The sequence below is a fragment of the Rhea pennata genome, chromosome 4 (genome assembly GCF_028389875.1).
Source record: "Rhea pennata isolate bPtePen1 chromosome 4, bPtePen1.pri, whole genome shotgun sequence".
Classification (NCBI taxonomy): Eukaryota; Metazoa; Chordata; class Aves; order Rheiformes; family Rheidae; genus Rhea; species Rhea pennata.
In genome coordinates this window covers 18,875,681-18,897,314 of record NC_084666.1, presented here as the reverse complement: position 1 = coordinate 18,897,314, position 21,634 = coordinate 18,875,681, and the positions used below count along the sequence as shown (strand labels likewise).

Sequence of the window (21,634 nt, the reverse complement as noted above, 5' to 3'; positions counted from 1 at the left end):
TTTTTTTTTTTTTTTTGTATCCATATGAAGTTGGAGATTGGAAGTAGTTTGTAGCTGTTTTTCCAAAGTCTGTGTTAATCAAACCATGTTCTGATTATCCATATAGGAATTTCAGAGACTTGGGTAAGAGTTTGCATGTTCTGATTGGTTTGTACGCTTACGTTCCGGGTTGGTTTGTACTGTGTCCACTCCATCCTTCCGAACAGATCCGTCCAAAATGTTTTGGCAGTGATTGGAGTTGGCCAGATGTGATCCAGCAGTGTATTTGTTAGCTTTCTAGATTGGATGTAATGTCACATTAAGCTCATTACTGTGACTGCAGCAACTCACCAAAGCCACTGGATTTTTTTCTAAGGAAGCTTGTTTCCTCCCCCCTCCTCCTGTTGTTGCTCTTCTCCACAAGAGAAAGGATAGTAAATAGCTCGTACTACCATTAGAGAACACGTTTATTCTTTGAACTGTTTTACATTTTCCAGGATACCTGTATGTAATTGCTGGCATTTTAAAACTGTTCTGATTCTTTTGTTGTTTGTTTTATTTTTCTTTTAACTTTCTGTCCACCACCACCAGTTCTGGTATAAGCCTTCCTTCCCGATAAAGGGTGAATGGTGACATTTCTGTTAATTTCTGAACAAAAACGAGTCACTGCTTCTGAGGCTCTGAATAGAAGTGTGTATTTGCTAGGCTGGGTGAAGCTCTGCTACAAGACCAGAACCATCATCTTTCATCTCTTCTGGTATTCAGTATTTTTGGTGATGATCATAATAATGGTTCTCCATTTCTTAACTCCATGGAGAAAATGCGGAGAATTGATTTGTAATGCCAAAGCTGTGGTAATAGGCAGTAAGATTTAGGGAGTTATCTCTGCTGTTTTTATCTGTTGTAATTACTGTCTAGTTTATTCCATTAGATTCCTTTACTGACTTTGAGTTCTTTTATGGCTATGCCATAACCTATGCAGTTTAAGAAGGCAAGAAGTTACCTTTTTATGAGTTGCTTGTTGTTTTGCCCAAACCTAAGTAATCTTTGCCAAAGTGCCTGAAATAAGTCTTTCTTCCACTACTGAAGATGCTCTAAGTGGTCTGCTGGAGCTGATTAGGAACAGATAGGAATTTGAGATAGAGAAGGCTTTCAGTATACCACAGGAGGTTAATCTTCTTGCATCAGTTAATGTAGTTGAAAACTGTAGCCTCTTGTCTTGCTCAAAAACCATCCCTGGAATTTTTCCTTTCCTTGAGAGAACTGTGATAAATTCCAATATCATTTGTAAGCTACTAAACTGATGGTGCATTCAAAACAAATGAGAAAATTGGAACTGACTGAGACTCATTCAGTTTCTCTTTTCATGTTAATATTACCTAAATTTTAGCTTCCTAAGGTGGAACATCCTTCAAGATGTTCATTCCATCTTCCTTCAAACACAGAAATGTTCATTTTTTTTATTGTTTTTTTCCTTCCAAAATTTAGGTATGTTCTAAGCTGCTTCTAATTTAAATTGTAGTAGTGGATAAATCGCCACTTACTGAAACACTGTCCAGATTAAAAAAAAAAAAAAAAAAGCACCAAACACTTAAATCAGTGTTATGTGTCAGGATCCTTTGTGTGGCTCTTTCAGTTTTTGGGGACAATAGCTCTGTGTAAAGGCCTTTAGAATTCTTCAGGCTGAAGAAAAAGTGTACGTCAATTCTTAACGTTGTTTAAAAGGGCTTAGTTTGCCCTCACCTGGTTATGGTACAGAAAGCCTGCAGTGATCAAACGAAGCTGTATTTAGTTCTTAATTTAGTTAAAACTTTTATGTTGAATTCGAAGTATTTAACATTCTGTATCGTATGTGTTTTGTGGTAAATTTTACGTATTGATGTTCAGAATGATTTAAATATTGAAGGTTCATATCTTATGGGGGATATGAAGGAGGGAGAGGCAGACTAATTGGCATTCCTTGTCAGTGTCCTCCTCTCCTCAAAACTGTAGCTAAATTCAGGTGTTTTCTTTTTATTCTTGTATTTCTTTTGAATCAGTTTTGATGTCATGAATAATCAGTGCACTGAGGTATATTGCAGTTTAATTTTCTGTATTTATTATTCATTATTTCATTTCTATCTGTTAATATATTTATATAGAGAAAATGTATAGTATAATTACAGAAGAGAAAATTGAGAATATTAAAAAGTTTTCTTTAAAATGCTTGGCTCTGTATCACTAAAAGCTGAAAACTTCATCCTAAAGGAATTCTTTCCTACTTCCTTTTTTAGCATGATGAACACTTTCTTTTCACATTAAAATTATTTTCTATTTGATATGATATTTGATGCAAAATCTGTCATAATGGTTGTACTACTACTGCTGTTTCTTAATTACTTTGAATATAATATTTTCATATCTGTAGTTTAGTATCAGTGTGAACAAAGTCACTTGAAAGTTGCATTGGTGTATGTGAATAGGACATACTATAGGGCTGTAGAAATACTGTAGGGCTTGCTACTTGCTATAGTATATTTAATAACTTTATATAGCTTTAATCAGGAAATGTTCATGAAGTAAGCTGCCTTCTTTTATGTTAAAAAAAAAAGTCAAACTTTCTAGTACGTATAGGAACGCCTTTTTTCTCCTTCATCTGCAACCCCGTGAAAGAACGGGAAAAAGCATGCCAGCATTAGAACTCATTTTGTTACCAGCATTCAAATACAAGCAGCTTGAAAGTTCTGAAGGCTAGCGAAGGTGGCCCTTTAAATAATTTAGAGATGCTTAGTATTGAATGTCTCTTTTATTTCATGTTGCAGTGCTTAATCTTTTTATTTACTTGTCATGTAAATGTCTTTTCTTCCCTGCTTTTGACTCCCCAGGTGGCCTAGAACACTGGCAGGCATCACTGCATACCTGCTGTGTACACGTTACTCTGCTGGCAGTGGGATATATCCTGGCAATTCACAAGATGAAAGAAGAGCTTGGCGCAGATGTGATAGGGGAGGATACTGGGCAGAAGAGGACTACTCTAAGTGCCAGTATGCAAATGATGTGACTAGAGTTCTGTATATGTTTAATCAGGTAACTCGTGCATTTCTGTAAACATCATTTCTTTAATGAAATAAAAACATGAAACTGTCTCTCCACTTTGTAGTTGGTAATACTAGGAATCTAGCTCAGTTATGAACAACACATCACTCTGAGCACTGCCATGGAACTTCTAGCTTTATGTTAGATTTTTAGTTTAAATTCTCTTTTGAGTGTCCCCCAGACTGAAAGTGAAGAGAAAAATTTATTACTGCACTTGTGCTGACCCTGTATTGAAATTTATTTTCCTTGTCTATAGTTCCGCAAAACAGAAAAAAATGCCCATGACTTGAATTTTGTCCATCTTGATATATTGAAGAATATTATTACCCTAGAAATTTATAGTGACTTTTTGTTGGCTGAAAAGAAAAGAAAGATATTTTGTCCCATTGTGGGGCACAGCAAGGTTGCATCTCTGCCTTTTGGGTACTTCTGATGCTGCTAGTTTCCTTTTTCCTCACCTCAGAATTCACATTTTTTCCACAGGGCCTGTGCCAGCTCAGCCCTACTCCTGACTGCATGCTATAGCCCAATTTAAGAGCTGCACTTGCTCCAAAACCTATGTTATTTCAGCCTATTAACTGCTTTTGGTTACCCAGCATTTTTCAGATTTTATAAGAAGGTTGTCAATTTTGTATCAGGAAGTGAGGGTCAGAATGGTATCTTCAGAAAAGCAGAACTGTAATTCCCGTAAGTGAAGCAGATAACTGTTCCTATTTCCTGTTTAGATACAGGAGCACAAGCATACTACACTGAAATATGTGTTTGTTTGGATTTTTGGGATGGGGGAGTTTTGGGGGTGTTTTCCCTTCCCCCCCCCCCCCGAAAGATCAGGATGCTTTGGATTTAGGTTTTTTTTTTTTTTTTTTTTTTTTTTCCTCATCAGAGTTGTCTTTTTGTGTAGTAGGTCTGGAAATCTTGTTAGTAATATTTTGCACATACTTGTTGTCTCTCCAGCGCTTAAATGTAATAATGATACAAGTATCGTTAAGAGTCTTTGAATACAAAGGTAGTCTACTTGTTTTGTTAAAACTTCAAGCTATTTAAGTCAAATAGAAGTCTACATTGAAAATGGAAGGAAACTTCTGTAAAATGATGAATTTATATTTCACCGGTCTTATTTGGGTATCATACAGGTATGGTTTTGAGTGGAAAGAAATTCATATTTAAAGAAAAAGTTCCAAGAGATTATACAGAATTGAAAGCTAATTTCAGTGTGTGTGTGTGATGATTTTGTACTTGATTTACAATTAAATGTATGTTTTAGTGTTGGGGAAGAATATTCTTCCATTAATTGCTTTTAGATCTACAGACGTGTGCTAAAACCTGCAGGGATTAATACACAGCTATGCTTGTGTGGCACACTACAAATTCAGTAGGGCAGAGTGAGTACACATGCCACAAAATAGAGGGACAGGGCATCTCTAGTTTGGATTAACATGGATAAATACCATTTGATCTTGAGTTAATAGTGTTTGTATAGTTTTGCTGTGCTAGCTCAGGCATTTTGGTATTACATACTATTTAGTGGTAAAGAACTTCCAGCATGGTTCTTTTTACAGGGGTGAAATCTTGAACTTCATCTTGCAGAGAATCTGTGGTTTTGGTTTTTTTGTGTTCAGTTTCAAGTACACTTTCAGTAATTACAGAATAAAGAGCGAGTGGTACAGCAGTGGTGGTTGTGAATTTCTCTTGGCTTCTCTTGTTACAAATTACATATTTTTATGAGCTTTGGATAGTTATGCGTGGGCTCTGATGCAAAGGAAAGTAAACATTTAACAGTGCTATCTTTTTTGCTCCTCTTAGTGCAACATCTCTTCTGCTCTCTTCCTCCTCAGACAAGAGGACAAAAATCAGCTTTTTACTGCAAATACAAATACTGATTCCTTGACTTGTAGGATTTTATTGTTGCTAGCGAGTAAGGTAGTAGTCCATGGCTAGCAAAACAGTGTTTGCACTCTCATGATTCCTGTGGGGATTGCTTCTTATTTTAATAATTAACACATCAGCACTTTCCCAAATGTTTCATTTATCTTGTACTTAATTTTCACTTCAAAATGCTTATATTTCTTCTTTATATAGATGCCGCTCAACCTTACTAATGCAGTGGCAACAGCAAGACAGCTCTTGGCTTATACTGTTGAAGCAGCAAATTTTTCTGATAAGATGGATGTTATTTTTGTGGCTGAAATGATAGAGAAATTTGGAAGATTTGCTGAAAAGTATAAAGAGGTAACTGGAAAATTTGCCATCACTTTAAAGATAATCAGATGAAGTGTTTGTCTTTATTCTGAGCAATGAAACCTTCTCAACACTAGATGAAGCTGCTGAATTAGCAGTTTATCAGATTGTTCCATGTTTTTGTTTGTTTAGTAGGTCCCTGAAGTTGCTGACCCATGGTCACAGACTTTGCATTCGTGCTGCGATGATCCAGCATTCACTGGACCTGTAATGTGAGTAACACCTCTGGTCAGCACTGGAGCAGGGAGATAGGTAAAGTAAGTCTGCTTTTATTTAATATGGAGTGGGTCGCACAGGTTTTCATTGGTATGTTTTTATTTAAAAAAAAAAATGAAAGCCTCAGAGATCCTCTCAATAATGAATAAAACAAGACTTATCTTCTCCCCTCCTGCCATGATAGGCTGTCTTTATTCAGTATTGAGCTACATCTCTAAGGTTTTCATACCTATATCTGGCAGAATATAAGATAAGAAATTAAAATAAAATCTTAGAGAAAGCTCACTGTTGGGGAGAAAATTAAGTGGTTGAATAGTCCCACCAGTGGGTAGGAACTCTCTGTTTCACTGCTGAACAGAGGTTTTATTGATCTCACTGTACAGTGCATGTTGGGAAGTTGAAGACCACAATGCATCAATTTTTTGAAGTTGTGCATTAAAAAAAAAAAATGCCAAATTCGCCCTTCTCCTGTCCCCAGCCAACCATAAATGCTGCCTGTAGATTCTTTGCAGAACTCCTTGGAGAATTTTTATGCTAGATACCCTTTTACACTGATAGCTCCAGAAATATTTTGTGTATTTTTGCAATTCCTAAAGTAATTCATTAAATGGTTGGTTTTTTTTACCCAGCCTAAAATAGTAACATGCCTTTGTTGCGTGATTTGTTACATTATAAGGATATTCTTTTCTTAGCTGTGATTTAGTGTTTGTAGATTGACAGTTTGGCATTATTCTGCCACGTTTGAAGGTGATAGATGCCATAAAACTGCCAAAGTTAAATTCATAGGTGATTTAGTTTTTTTTTTTTTCATTAGGCAAGGTATTTTTATTTACTTTATTTGGTGAAACATATTTAGTCATTCTGTGACATGTTGAAAGAATGTGAGTGGAAGTTCATTTAATAATTTTTAATACTAATAATGTTAAGTTTTTTTTTGTTGATGGTTTTTTTTTTTTTTTTTTTACGCTACCCATTTTTCTTAAGTGAATGTAATAAGTTGATGCTCGTAGCAAATTTACTGTCAGTTTTTTAATTTGTGTTACTGTTTGGCTATTCTGAGATAAATTATAAAATGCATTTTTAATAGCTTTTTCATGCCAAAATGGAAACAAACTGAAAAGAAGTCTTCTGAAAGTTCTTAGTAGATTGTCCTAAATTAGAATGCAGTTGAAAAAACTTGGGTATATCTTGATAAGAAAAAAAAAGTATAATAAAAATACGTGTATTTCATGAAACAACTCAAGTTGTATACCTTCAGAATCTTAAACTTTTAATGTAAAAATGATGTGTTGGTGTGGTGTTTAAAAAAAAATAGTAGATAGCAGTTTTCAGGTAATAAGAATCTCCTTCAATTACTTGAGCTTTGATTTGTTACAGAACTTAATAAAAAGGACTACAGCCTGCAAATGCTGCTGTAGTGCTCTGTTAGCTGTTGATAATGCATCTGTCCCTTAGTCTGTTTTAAAACAAAACAGAACTACAATGTTTTGTTATGTAAATAACTCCTTTTCAGGTTGTTACTTACAAAGAAATCAGGTAACAGGGATGTGAAAGTGTGTGTGTGTGGGGATGGGGATTGTTTGTTTTACTTTCATATATAAAATTTCAGTTCCTAAATTTAGGTACTGGAAATTGCATTTCGTTTAGCTCAATTGGAAGCCTACGATGGAAAATAATATGTACCCTTACTTTTGTTCCAGTCTCTGTCACTGTTTCTGAAATGCTATGAAAATTCTCTCCTGTCAATGTAGGTGTTTGTGAATTTTGGCAGTTAGGACCTAATGAATGCATTTCCTTTGATTTGTGTGGATCTGCCATGCAGAAGAGACAAGATAGGAGCATGAAATAAACTCAAAAACAATGTGATTGGTGGTTTGATTTCAGCTGTGGTACCTGTAGTTACTCGCTGTTACATGTGTAACATAAAACAGTCCAGAAAAAATTGAAGGTAAAACAAGGGAGGAATTGAAGAAAAGATGAGCTAGGTATAGCAGGAGAAAAGCAGGAGGAGCAAGATGACTGTGTGCTAATTTTCTACTATATTACTCTTTTCTTGCTCTCTTCCCCCTAACTATACTATTGCTAACTTATAGGTTTTATTTTTATTTATTTCAGGTTCAAAGATAATGATAGTCCTACTAATTAATTAGTAAAGTAGAACTTGTGGTACTGCACTTTATTAAAATAGTGGTATTTCCCATGCTTTCATTCTCCAAGTATAATAAAAATAGCTAAGTTGCATTTGCGTAAGATTTCTGTTGGATGGAGCGGAGGTAAATGTCTGAGTTGAAGTATTTCAGTGTCTAAATTTGACAAGCAGCGATTGAAATAGGAACAACTGGTTTTTCTTTTTTTTTTTTTTCTTTTTATGCTAACAGTTGCTCTGTATTTTTCTGTTTCAAAACGATGCCAAATGATCCTACTTTGTAAGTGATCAAAAATGTAAAATAGACTATTTCTCTTCCTTGTTAGCTTGGTGATGTGATGGTGGACATAGCAAGTAACATTATGTTGGCGGATGAACGTGTTCTGTGGATGGCACAGAGGGAAGCCAAAGCTTGCACTAGAATTGTACAGTGTCTGCAGAAAATTGCTATGTATCGACTTGCAAATGGGGCTCAAGTTTACTCCACTGTAAGCATAAATTATTTACTTAAAGACATTTTAGGGTTTTTTTTTTTTATTATTTTCCTTTGTTTAACAGATGTTGGCATCACCTGAAATGCTTACTGTTTATGTAGGGAGGGGAGAAATTTTCTGATCTTTCTGCCAGTTACACAAAATGGCTTTTTTGTGTAGTGTTATGACAGAGAATCCCATAAAGATTATTTGTTAATTTTACACAGTGTAGAAATGTATTTAATGAGTTTCTGCTTTTGTTATCACAGTATTCTCCAAATATTGCTCTTGAGGCTTATGTAATAAAGGCTGCTGGTTTCACTGGGATGACATGCACCGTATTTCAGAAGGTGGCTACATCAGACCGTACAGGACTCGGTGATTATGGGAGAAGAGATCCAGATGGAAATTTAGATAAGCAGCTAAGCTTTAAGTGCAATGTTTCAAATACACTGTCAAGCCTGGCATTAAAGGTCTGCTACTCATTTTTTCCCTATTGACTTTGTAAGAATACCTTAAATGTGAAACATTTAGAAAGCAAGCTGAAATTATTGATTTCTGATGTTAAAATAAGACTCTTGCATAATGTAAATTGGCTGTGATAGTGGATAATTAAAGTGCATGGGATAATACAGTTTGATTGTGGTATAATTGTTTAATGGATACAATTTTTAGTAAATAGATCTGATTTTCTTTATTAAAATACCTTAAGTTGAAAGATACTTTCAGAATATCTCGTAAGTGTGGAAGCTGAAAAGCTGCCTAGTTCATGATATTTGTCTTTATGTGTTTTCACTATAATTACATACTAAATTACATATTAGTAATATCCAAAAAATGTCTGAAATACTCTGATTGGAGTGACAATGTAAATAAGCATGAATTGGAAAACAGGCCTGAAAGGCTCAGTTTTTCTCTCCACCTTCTCCTTGCCCCTCTCCCTCATAGTTCATAAAAATATTTTTTGGTTACATTTCAGAGCATACCAGTTAGCTTTTATTACTTAATGTGCTTTTGAACAACATTGCAGGTGCATGCAAAACTATATGCATGCTTCCATACCCAAACAAAACTTGTATACAAATTATCAAAACTTTTTTTCAATGATACTTTTCCACAATTTCAACATTTCTCTTTATCTGCTCTATGTATGTGTTTGCACATGGTCTTGGATGTTGCTTCTGATTGCCAAAATCTACCTTGGAAAAGTATTGGAATGGATTATTGATACGAGCTTTATTAGCTGTAGCAAGTGGTAGCTACTGAATCTTAACATTCTGTCTTTAAAAAACAAAAAAAAAAGTGTTCAGGCTTTAACAGTTTAAGGGGGATTAACAAGTATTTTAAGGTGGATTATTTGGACGCACTACTATCAGATAGGTTTGTCATAATGCATAGTTTGGTAAATGCATTTACCTCTGACACTGCTCAGTTGCAGTTGCTAAACTGATCTGTGAAAAGAATTTCATTTTCTCTTTAAAACTCTTAAAATCTATTTATTTCTAGAATACAATTGTAGAGGCTTCTATCCAATTGCCTGCTTCCCTTTTCACTCAAAAGCAAAAAAGAGAAATCAAGCCAGCAGATGAGTCTGTCTACAAGCTTCAGCTTATCGCATTTCGCAATGGAAAGCTTTTTCCAGCCACAGGAAATTCAACAAATCTGGCTGATGATGGGAAGAGACGTACAGTTGTTACACCAGTTATTCTCACCAAGATAGGTTTGTTTTTTATTACTATATTTTTATGATCTTTAAAAATACAGAAGTTGTTTTGACTTCCATGTTTTAAGTAGCATATTTAAAAAAATAAGGCTGTTTTAACATTTAACATGCTGTATGAGAAACTTAAATGCTGAGAAATTTATGTGCAAATACATTTATTTTGTAACAGATGGTTTAAACCTAGCCAGTCACCACATTCCTATAAATGTAACACTGCGGCGTATTGCACATGGAGCAGATGCTGTTGCAGCTCAGTGGGACTTTGATCTACTGAATGGACAAGGGGGATGGAAGTCTGATGGATGTCGCATTCTTCTGTCTGATGAAAATATTACTACCATTCAGTGCTATTCCCTCAGCAGCTATGCAGTTTTAATGGTATGACACTTAAAATTACTAAAATCTTTTTCTGGAACTTTTTAAAATATTGCAAACAAATTCTGTTTTTGTTCTCGCATTAAAGAAAGCGTACATTCTCACATTGCTTTTCACAGAAAACTAGATTTCAAGAATCTTCAGTTGTCACTTGCATTGATGTAAATGCTGGTGTGATGTTTAAGTGGAAGGCTATGAAAGTGCAATTAATTGCTAAATATATTAGAAATAGAAGAATTTTCTGATGAAAAGCACTATATTGTAGGAAGTCATTCTAACGAACTGTTTAATCAAATGTGCTTTTATGAACTTCTATCTAATAATGAATTTGAAATAAAAAGTGAATTTTTTTCTGTATTAAATTTGTTTGTTTTGTCTATTGATAGGAGTGTATTCCATGGTGTATGTTCTTCTATTTTTTCCTATGGTCTAAAATTAGATGTAGCTGTTTTAACCTAAGAAATTCTAATAACTGTCAAAACTAAAATATTTTTGAAATGTTGCTCAAAAATTGTCTTTGAACTCTATTTTCTGCCAATAGAATGGCTAACCACTTCTGAAACACAGAGGTAGCAGAAGTAAAAGGGAGGGAGGCAGGCACCTCTTCTAGGTGATAGGTGATCTTCAGTTATGTGGTAGGATTTTTTTTTTTTTTTTTTTTTGTAATTCCAAGAGGTCTTTGCTTCACAACTTAGCATCTGTTCTTCTTTTAAAAATATGTGTATATGTATACGTGTGTATGCTCTTGCACAAATAGAATGGGAAACTTCTTTTACAAACAGTGACTGTTACTGAGCTCATCAGCTACGATAACAGATACTGACTAGTAAAATAGAATATGTAAAAATGAGAGACCAGTAGGAAGCTGGGTGAAATATTAAAGAGTTTTAGCAACTACTGTTCACTTAGTAAATGTAAATTCAGTATGAATTTTGTTCTGTTTTATTTAATGTGCTGTTGTTGAATTAAATACATATTTTAATGTAATCATACTTGTAAGAGGATTTATTTTTAGTAGTGCATGAGAAATGGCTATTTTTGTTATTTTGCAACTTAAATTTTCATAGATTTTCCTCTTAAGAGAACTAAATACCACAAAGCTAAACAGAAATTAAATTTAAGATTTGGCATGATGCTATAGCACAAGCTTTTTAAAGGAGCTCAAAGGGAACAACTTTGAAGGTACTGTTTTAAACTACTTCAAACCATTCTGATCCTATAGTTTAATGTTGTTCTCTTTGATTTTTCTTTAACATATAATTCTTCCCTTGAATGTAACAGTGTTCTTTAAAACTGAATTATACTTCATATGTGTATAATACATATGTAAAAAGAGATTATACTTTACGTTGGTCACATTTTTGCCATCTGGAGGAAAAAAATGAAAGGTGTAATCTGTGCATGGGTATTGCTAAATTGACAAGTAATAAGATGATATGAATGTCTTACTGTGAAGAGCATACAAAAAACTTAACAATCATTGGGGTAAAGAAAAAGTAGAGGAAGGGGCAGCTTTCTTCTCTCTGCTGCTACTGATTCTCATTGTATACTTGCTCAGAATTCCTTAAATGTTTATCTCCTTCCCAAAATGTAGGCCGTGGAGACTGGAGGGGAAGAAGTTGGTGGAGCTTAACTTAGATATTCCTGCACACAGTTAATATACTGTAAAACATTTGGCTCCATTAAAAAAAAAAAAAAAAAAAAAAAAGCATAATTGTAGCTGTTGAAGGTTTACTCCAAATAATAGCTAAGAGATCAGTTCCCCCCCCCCATATATATACATATTTTTTTTAGAATGTGGACAACTTATTAAATTTTTCCACCAGTCTTACATAATTAAATTTGTTTTATTTTGTGCTGAGAGGGACTAATGTTCTTTGAGTTCATTACCACTAAGGAAACAGTACCCTAGTAAATTGCTCTAGCTTTAGCTGGAATTCATCTGGCTGTATCCAAACACAATTATCTTTATTTGTTGCTATTCTTGTTAGTAAATGAAAATAACTCTCCTTGGATGCTATTTGAAACATTATTATGCTTTAACACTGTAAGACTCCATTTTATACTACTTTCTTGAGTAATATTTGAACTGATAGGTTCACAAAACTTGAGTGATATTTAAAAAGCTATTGAAATCTATTTATCTACTGTTTATGTTAAACAATAATCAGAATAATTTATGCTATAGGGAGTCTCTGGAGGTAATTTGGTCCAGTCCCCTGCTCAAAGCTGAGACACCTTCAGAGTTGAATCATGTTGCTCCAGATCATGTTCAGCCAACTCTGAGTGTCTCCAAGGATGGAGATTCCACAATTTCTCTGGGCAGCCTGTGGTCCAGTATTTGACCACTCTTGTTACCAGAATTTTTTTTTCTGTATATCTAATCAAAATTTCCCATGCTGGTAGTTAGGTCCACAGCTTCTCATTCTTACCCTCTGCATCTCCTAGAAGAATCTGTGGTCCTTTTTTGGCTACTTCCTATCCAGTCTAGTGCCCTGCCTGTATTGTCACATTGGATTATTCCATCACAGATGCAGAACTTTACGGTTTCTTTTGTTGAATTTCATGATGTTTTATTGGCTCATTTATCTAGCTCATCAGGATCCCACTGAGTATCTTTCAGTCTTCCTCTTCTGTTTAATATAATTTCCCTTCTATTTAATATAATCTGCAAACTTGATCAGGCTACATTCTGTTCCATTCTCTAGGTTACTTCAGATGATGTTTAACATCATCACTGAAAGACATAGGTGTTCTACATACTATGTTTATGTTGATTGTATTTTGAGAATAAAACTACGTTGTCTCTATTGGCTGTGAACTTGTTTATATGTTTAGGCATGTATCAAGTTCTGTAAAATGTGTGACTGCATTTATAGTAATATTCAGCCAGAGTAACAGATATTTGTGAAACAAAGCCCAGAACCTCAAATAATAAATAATTTGAGAGAGAAGGGGATTTTATCTAGAAGGCTCCTGTTATTTACGTATTCTGTTTCTTCTTTCATTCCCATCTATGAAGTAAGGAAATGAGATGATCTAATGTGACATTGTTTTTGTTGACAGGACTTGACAGGAGCTGAATTATATACCCAGCCAGCTGATCTTTTGCATCCAGTTATTTATGCCACTGCCATGGTTTTGCTCATGTGCCTGTTGATGATCATAGTCAGCTATATATACCATCACAGGTAAGAATCAAAATTGCTGGAGCCTTACCTAATGCAGATGTTAAGTTAGCTTCATAGTGCTTGGGACTACCTTTTCTTTATGATAGGAATCTGCTATAGCAATCTGCATTCATAATCTGCAAACTAATGGTTAAATAATTAACTTTCTTATCTCTTCTTGACTGTTTTGCTCTTGGAAGCATATCTCTAATTCTTCTTTTCCTTCCTGATGAAGGATATCCCTTTCAAGAATAACAGTGAAATTGAACCCACTGTTCAGGCTTTTAAATCCTGTTGACATCAGTGAAAACTAGAAGCCAAAATTTTTGACTCAGGCAAATAGCTGTATAAAGCTAGCTAATAGGAGGGTGTTCTTAATTTCTTGGGATGAAGACCAAAGATTATGTTTGATTGCACAGTAGAGGTAGTCAAACAATCATTAACAGTAGTGATATCTCATTTAACATGCATGTATCTTGCTAGTTTCTGAAAGACAGTAAAGCAGCTGTGTTTTATGTTGTCTTTTTTTCTTTTAACAGTGTGATCAGAATCAGTGTAAAAAGCTGGCATATGCTAGTTAACCTTAGCTTTCATATTTTTCTGACATGTGTGATGTTTATCGGAGGCATAACTCAGACCAGGAATGCCAGCATTTGCCAAGCGGTAAGTAAACACAGCACAAGAAAATAAGTTAGTTATTTCCAAAAGTCCATGTTTAAATATTTAATTCTTAAATCTAATTTTATTTGACAGGCAAAGCTAAGCTAAGGTTTTGTGCATATGTGAAGATCTGCAGTTCTGAGCTTATATTGTAACCTTGAATATTTTGGAATTGTACTTAAGCTCACTTGAAAGTAATAGTTCTTCATACACAAATATCTATATATCCTCTTTCACTCTACTACCTCACACACCGAACAGTAGTACTGCATAGGTATTTTCATCTGAATGTAAAATTCAGACTAAGAATTGATCATTTTTTAAATCTTTAGTTTAGTTATTCAGTTCTTTACCTTAAAAATGGAAAAATAATTTGAGTGCAGCAGATTATTTTCCCACAAAAATGCTATCGCAAAATAAGTTTCATGTAATAGTTTTATTTTCAAGACCAACTTATGAAATTGTTTTAAGAAACTCTCTACAGCATTACAGGCTGTGTGGAAATTTATTTCCACAAGCATATAAATAAATAAAAATCACTAGGTTTGGTGTGACTCCTCTTTTTATAGCAATTTGTTCTTATGAGATTTGGCTGTGTCTAATTCAGTTGTAATGTTTCAGTGTAATAGCAATTGCCACTTTTGAATAATGTTGATGAAAATTTTTAAAAATTTTTTTTTCAGTGAATCCTAAACGTTTCTAATCCCCCACCCTTATGTTCTAAAACACTTTTTATTCGAGTTTACAGTAACAAAGTTGACAATTCAAAGTGTTGTAATAAAACACATCACAGATGTTTTCCCTAGGATAGAGAGCTCTGAATGATGGTGTATATGTACTGATACATATAATAGGGAGATGGGGAAATAATTTGACAAAACTGTAATATTTTCCTTGACTAAACAAAGGCAGTAATCCTCCAAGAGAAAATCTGTCTTGCATGCATATCTTGCATATCTTTTGGTGGTTGGTGCTTTTCTAAAAGAGTTGTTTTTTTACTAGTGATTGGAATTTGCAGAAAAATATCTCCAGTCATCTAACAAAGTGGAGATGTTCCTTCTTCCATCCATGCAGACATTTGAGATGTATGAAAGATACTTGCTAGCTGTCTCTTCATCTCAATGTTTGCATTTAATGAAGGAAATACAGGAAATTGTGTTTTTCTTCAACAAAACCCAAGAAACCTCTGTTTATAAAATAGTGCAGATTAAAATGCAAAAGGATCTGTAAGACTACCATTTGCTTAAGAGGCAGACTTTGAATTGGTGCTTGGTCTGGTTAAGTACCCGTGTATGGTGGGTTTTGGTATTACGTTGAAATCACTGATGAGCTTGTTAGCTGTCTATATTTTGGCTTGTCATAGTTTTATCAGGGTATAGTTAACTTGTAGTTACCTCATTTTTGGATTTAAATACTGGTCTATAACATAAGACATTTTAAAGCTAAAATCTCTTTCATAGAGTTTCCTAAAGCACCTGTATGATCTGTAATCTTAAGAATGTTGTACTGCAGAAGAGTCTGCTGCTTCTGCCAGTAGCAACTACAGTATGTAGCTTTTCCCCCATTAACATGAAGATGAGTTCATGTAACAACACTTCATTTAAAAAAAAACATGGTGGCTTATTATTTAGAACAGTCATACTGATATGAGAGGGATTATTTTCTTTTCTGAAACTGAGCCTTCGGAAATTCAATTTCTTACACAAATCATTTGTTTTAAGATTATATTTCTAATTTGGTAATTTTTTTAAAAAGGTTGGGATAATTCTCCATTATTCCACTCTTGCCACAGTACTGTGGCTGGGTGTAACTTCTCGTAATATTTATAAGCAAGTAACTAGAAAAGCAAAAAGATGCCAAGATCCTGACGAACCACCTCCTCCACCCAGACCAATGCTCAGGTGAGTCTCTTTCTGTAATTCTCTATTCCCAGGTTGCTATGCCCATACTCTGACCGGGAAGTATAACAGTACTGTTCTATAGCAATTGCTTTTCATACATAGATTTCTTTCAGGTTCATAAAGTTCATTTGGATTTTTTCTTTGACCCGATGAGGATCAATGTTAATGAGGATGAGCTGAAAGATGGTTAGTCTTACCATATTACTGTTATAATGCTATATTCCTGGTTTGTAAATGAAGACATGAGTAGTACTTTAGTACTTTATCAGTACTGGGGCTTTGATTAGGATTATAAATAGCAGTATTCCCTGTTAAATTGTCATAGGGGAAACAATGTGGAGACCTGTTTTAACACAGGAATAACAAGCACTATAATAAAGTTTAATAGATTTTTCAAAGACTCTTTACAATTAACTGGAAAAATACCAGACTTCAGCAAAGAGAAAATAGTATTCTCTGTAAAGCATTTCTTTTAGAATTTTTGTTCTAAAATAACTGAAATGAGGGGAACTGATTATCTGTGAATCCCTTCTCCATGTCAAATAGTTTATATAGTAAACCTTAACAGATTTTGTTCATATATCTATCTTCAGGTAGTAATTAAAACCTGCTAAGCTGGAATCCTCCACAAGGTGGCAGAAGTTGATTAACTTTGATTAGCGATACAGGCACTTTAGGAATGTTTCTCAAGTAGAGACAGGAAATCAGAAATGTTTTTCTTAATATCATCTGTAAAATTTTGCAACATTATTAACAAGACTGCAGAAACATTTAATGAGTTAAGGTTAATACTTAATCAGTTAAGTGCCCCCTTTTTAAATTATTTTTTTTTTCCTTTTTAAGAGGACATAAATCTGCTCAGTGTAGGATATCATGTTCATCTCCAACTGTGTGCCTTTCAGCAGTGTTCTGAGTAGTGTTTTCAGTATCAGATTTCTCCTTCACTCCTCTTCCTTTACAGTCTATACTAGAATTCTTCCTGTGGAAAAGTTTTACAACAAAATTACCAGCTTTGCAGGCTTAGCTCTAAGTGAACATAAGCATAGAAAGAGATAAAACAACCAGTTTACTATTTGTCTCCATGCTATCTATATATACCCCCTGCCCTGATACACCTTTTCTTTTTCAGTAAAAAGAAAAGCATCCTTTGGAAGGGACAAAAATAAACTGATAGATGGATGTAGATACATATACATATTTTCCTCTCACTTGCTAGTCATGCTTTCTTCAGCGCAAATGAGCTTTGTTCTTTATTTTAGAAAACTAGATAATTAAAAAGATAATTTTGTCAATCGCGATCTCCATTCTTGTGTGTTTAGGTGACTTTTAAGGTCAAGAACAAAACATAAAATAGCAGACTGAAAATTGATTTGGTTTTCCACAGAAAGCCACTGTAGGGAGCAGAGAGGAGATGAGATTGTGGCTCACTAGCCAGTGTTGAGAACACTGGAATTTCTTAACTGTGAAGAGCTTTGTCAAGTATACTGCATTGACATGAAGGCAAGAGGGTGTGAAAGTAACTGAGGTCCCTAACTATCAGTCACAAGAATGGAAGGGAGCTTTAGTCATGCAGGAATAATATTTTGTTCAGCAGACTTCAAACAAAACACAGGAAGCAATTTCAAAATTTTATACATAAAAGAACTGGTTTTAAAAAGCCTTAATTGAAGATCTTAGTCATGGAATATTTCATTATAAAGGAAAATATTGTAATGTAGATACTGGGTGAGCGTACTACTTAAACACAAAATTTCACTATTAAAATTCTCTCCTTTTTTCTGTCACCATCTTAATACCTGTTGTTTGTACCTGTCATTTGAATCTCTCTTTCTTTTGACCTAGCATATGTAAAAGGTTTTAGCTTTTGCAGCATTCTGCCTCCAAGTCCTAATATTAATGCATCTTCTAACATACTTCTTGCATACTTAACATACTATTCTGTTCATATAGCCCTGAGCCACGATAGTTTTGGTTTGTAATTCGGGCTCTTGGGAATTGTTGAAGATGTACACTTAGCAATACGCATGCTTTTTACTTTGTTGGTACTTGCTATCTTGGCATGATTAAAGGCTAAATGTAAACATGTTCCTTCAGTGAAGGCAATTGAACTGTGGCTGGAAACTGTTCTGCTTCCTGCCTCCTTGTTGCGATCCTCCTCTACTCCCATAATAATTTGCTCTATATAGAGCCAACTTCAACTGTGTTCAAGTCTGAATAGTGTTATGTCTTTGAGGCAGTGAAAGATATGTTGAGTTAGAGCTCTGTTTAAAAGATCCGTTTCATTTGGCCCATTACGTGATAGCTGTATGATGAGATGGAGTAAACCAATGACAGATTTTGATCCTTTTAGGATTCAGCAGCTAGGTGAGACTTAGTGTGTGCCTATGCTTACAAGAAGGATTTAAACTATTTTAGACTACTGTTTTCTCTCAAGTGAGAGAGCAGTCACTTATGGTAGGTTATCTTAAATGAGGTAGAAAGGTCCGGGACTGTAGGTACAGATGTCTCTTGTGTATGTTGTTGACAAAATAAACTGTTCATCCATATGTACAACAGTGGTCTCAGCTGAGTATTCTGATCTGAATTTAGACTGATTTAACATAAGATAGAGGACAGATTGCTGTTGATTTAAATGATTGTCAGTAATTATTGATCTGCCACTAAGAAGTTCAATATGAGTTCACCAAAACTAGAATAAAAGGTTAGATCCTCTATGAATATGTTTCTGGCTCCTGTACGTGTAAGGATGTAGTCTTCATTAACGCTGCCACAAGGAAACAGGATATATTTGCACTATAAGATTAATGTCCTTGGAAAATAACTACAGTTTTTATGTGTGGTCTGTAAGTAGCATCCATATTGTAAGACAAGTTCACCTTCAGAATCGAGGAAAATCCCGTTTATCTTCCTTCTAAGTTTCCATAGCCTCATCTAGTAGTTTATAACTTTTGACTTCTGGCTTTTGCTTCGTTATTTTAACTGTATATAACTTGTCTGTTTTGTGCCTTGGAAGGAGGTGAGCAGCTGTGAGAGGACAGTATGTTCCATTTGCGAAAAATAAATAAATAAAAAAAAAAACTATAGCAGGGAGGAGTTGGAAAACCTGGTTTCAGTGGAGTCCAAACTTGATTTACCCTATTTTTTCTTAAAGAACTTCTGAATCTCTAGAACCCCTCCTTTTCCTCACGGTGACTGAATAAAATCTATTTCTACTAAGCAGCCACTAATATCCTGGCCTTGCTTTTTAGGTTTTACCTGATCGGTGGAGGAATCCCTATCATAGTTTGTGGAATAACAGCAGCAGCAAACATCCGAAATTATGGCAGCAGACCTAATGCACCGTAGTAAGTACTGTATAACTGAGATCTCTAAGATTTTGTATGATTTAGTTTTTATAGTTTCATCAGTTGTAATTGTGTGCGTGGGGGGGATGGGTGGCAGGAGTTGAACTGTGATTCTTCCAGATGATCTGTTGTTCTACCAAGATCATTTCAAAGTACATTATGAACTGATAAAGTGTAAGTGCCTTGTAAGAAGGCATGCACTTTGATTTCTTTTTTTGATTTTTTTTTTTTTTTCCTCTACCCTCTCCAGTTGCTGGATGACTTGGGAACCTAGCTTAGGAGCTTTTTATGGACCAGCCAGCTTTATAATTTTCATAGATTGCATGTATTTCCTTAGCATATTTATACAACTGAAACGACATCCTGAGCGCAAATACGAACTTAAGGAGCCAGCTGAGGAGCAGCAGCGTCTGGCCACCAATGAACACGGGGAACTGGCTCACCAAGATTCACTGTCAGTATCACTAGTTTCCACATCAGCTTTGGAGAATGAGCACAGTTTTCAAGCCCAGCTTCTGGGAGTGGGCCTAACTTTGCTGTTGTATGTTGCTCTGTGGATCTTCGGAGCCCTGTCGGTTTCCCTGTACTATCCCATGGACCTGATTTTTAGCTGTTTCTTTGGGGCAACGTGTTTAAGCCTTAGTGCTTTTCTTATGGTACATCATTGCGTTAATAGGGAAGATGTCAGACACGCTTGGATAACAGCTTGCTGCCCTGGAAGGAGTACGTATTCAGTGCAAGTGAATGTTCAGCCCTCCAGTTCCAGTGGAACTAATGGAGAGGCCCCTAAGTGTACCAACAGTAGTACAGAATCATCTTGCACAAATAAAAGTGCATCAAGCCTAAAAAATTCTTCTCAGGGTTGTAAACTAACTAATATACAAGCTGCAGCAGCACAGTGTCACCCCACTTCTCTACCATTGAACACAGGTCCTCAGCTTGATAACAGTCTCACTGAGCATTCAGTGGATAATGATATCAAAATGCATGTAGCGCCATTAGAGGTGCAGTTTCGGACAAATGGACACCCAAGTCGGCATCATAAAAACAGAAGCAAAGGACATCGTGCTAGCAGGCTTGCAGTATTGAGGGAATACGCATATGATGTTCCCACAAGTGTGGAAGGAAGCGTGCAAAATGGCTTACCTAAAAGTCGGCAAACCAACAGCGAAGGGCATTCAAGGAGCCGAAGAGCATATTTAGCCTATAGAGAACGTCAGTATAACCAGTCCCAACAAGACAGCAGCGATGCTTGCAGTACACTTCCGAAAAGTGGCAGAAATACTGAAAAATCACTAGCAACCAACAACAAAAAAGATATTCTGAGGAAACCAATAGTGGTTGAACTTGAAAACCAGCAAAAATCTTATGGCTTAAATTTAGCCATTCAAAATGGACCACTTAAAACCAGTGGACAGGATGGACCCTTGCTCACTGCAGACAGTACTGGTAACATTAGAACTGGGTTATGGAAACATGAAACTACTGTGTAGCATTATAATTATGGGACAAATTTGTATGAACTGTGATTACACATTCCTTAAAGCTATTAACACTTTTAAAGACTGTTTACAAACTCTAGGTACTTAATGCAGGGAGGGAACAAAGATAACTACCATCTGAAAGATTGTATACGTTATATCTTTGCTGTTCTTACCGAGATGAACTTTTGGTATATTATGAAGTTTTTTCTGAAGCATCAGACCTTTTGAGAACATAACTTTGTACATTTTTTATTTTTTAACTGTAACCCTGCAGATGTGTCCACAGCACATTTCAAATTTGTATTTAAATGTATAATAAATAGTACTTTCCCCAGCAGCCCAATATTTTACTGTTTTTTTTTCAATTAAAGATTATTGCACCTAACTTCATCTTGATTTTACTACTTCAAGGCCTGAAAATTGTGATAAAAGTTTTACTTGCTGAAGAAGATATTTGTTGTCTGAAATGGACAATGTGAATAGCTCAATTAACTGTATTAGTCCTAGAATTTGATTGAAATCAGGTTACCTTTTGAACATTTTAGATTATGGGCAACTCAGTTACTCCAAAAATACCCATTTAGTAGATGCTACATAAGTTATATTTTCAGCATCTGTTTATTTTAATGCATACTTGCACGCAGTTTAGCTTCCCTAACTTCATAATGTTTTTGGAAAAAACTCTTATTTTATTTTGCCTTCCTAATTACTTGGCTGGGGTTTTTGCTTGCTTTAATCATTTGTACTTAGAAGTTTATGAATGTTCACAGGCAATAGGAGCTAGTCTGCAAAGCCGGTCAGTACACATCTGGAAGAATACCACAGCTGTCTTGATACATGGTAATGAGTT

The 21,634-nt window shown here is 35.0% G+C and overlaps 1 protein-coding gene across 3 annotated transcripts in view; it reads left to right on the top strand.

Annotated features, from left to right (window-relative positions):
- ADGRA3 (adhesion G protein-coupled receptor A3) overlaps positions 1-21,115 on the top strand; it is a 55,765-nt gene extending 34,650 nt beyond the window's left edge. For 2 of the 3 annotated variants that reach the window (XM_062575394.1, XM_062575395.1), the window contains exons 9-19: positions 2,844-3,045; positions 5,134-5,283; positions 7,981-8,142; positions 8,397-8,600; positions 9,634-9,847; positions 10,020-10,228; positions 13,292-13,416; positions 13,935-14,058; positions 15,811-15,956; positions 19,205-19,300; positions 19,551-21,115. In XM_062575394.1, the coding sequence (XP_062431378.1) occupies positions 2,844-3,045; positions 5,134-5,283; positions 7,981-8,142; positions 8,397-8,600; positions 9,634-9,847; positions 10,020-10,228; positions 13,292-13,416; positions 13,935-14,058; positions 15,811-15,956; positions 19,205-19,300; positions 19,551-20,793 (2,875 nt within the window). In that variant the 3' untranslated portion in view covers positions 20,794-21,115. The remainder of the gene's footprint in view (positions 1-2,843; positions 3,046-5,133; positions 5,284-7,980; positions 8,143-8,396; positions 8,601-9,633; positions 9,848-10,019; positions 10,229-13,291; positions 13,417-13,934; positions 14,059-15,810; positions 15,957-19,204; positions 19,301-19,550) is intronic. The other variant, XM_062575396.1, reaches the window with a different exon arrangement.
- The last annotated feature ends 519 nt before the right edge of the window (positions 21,116-21,634 follow it).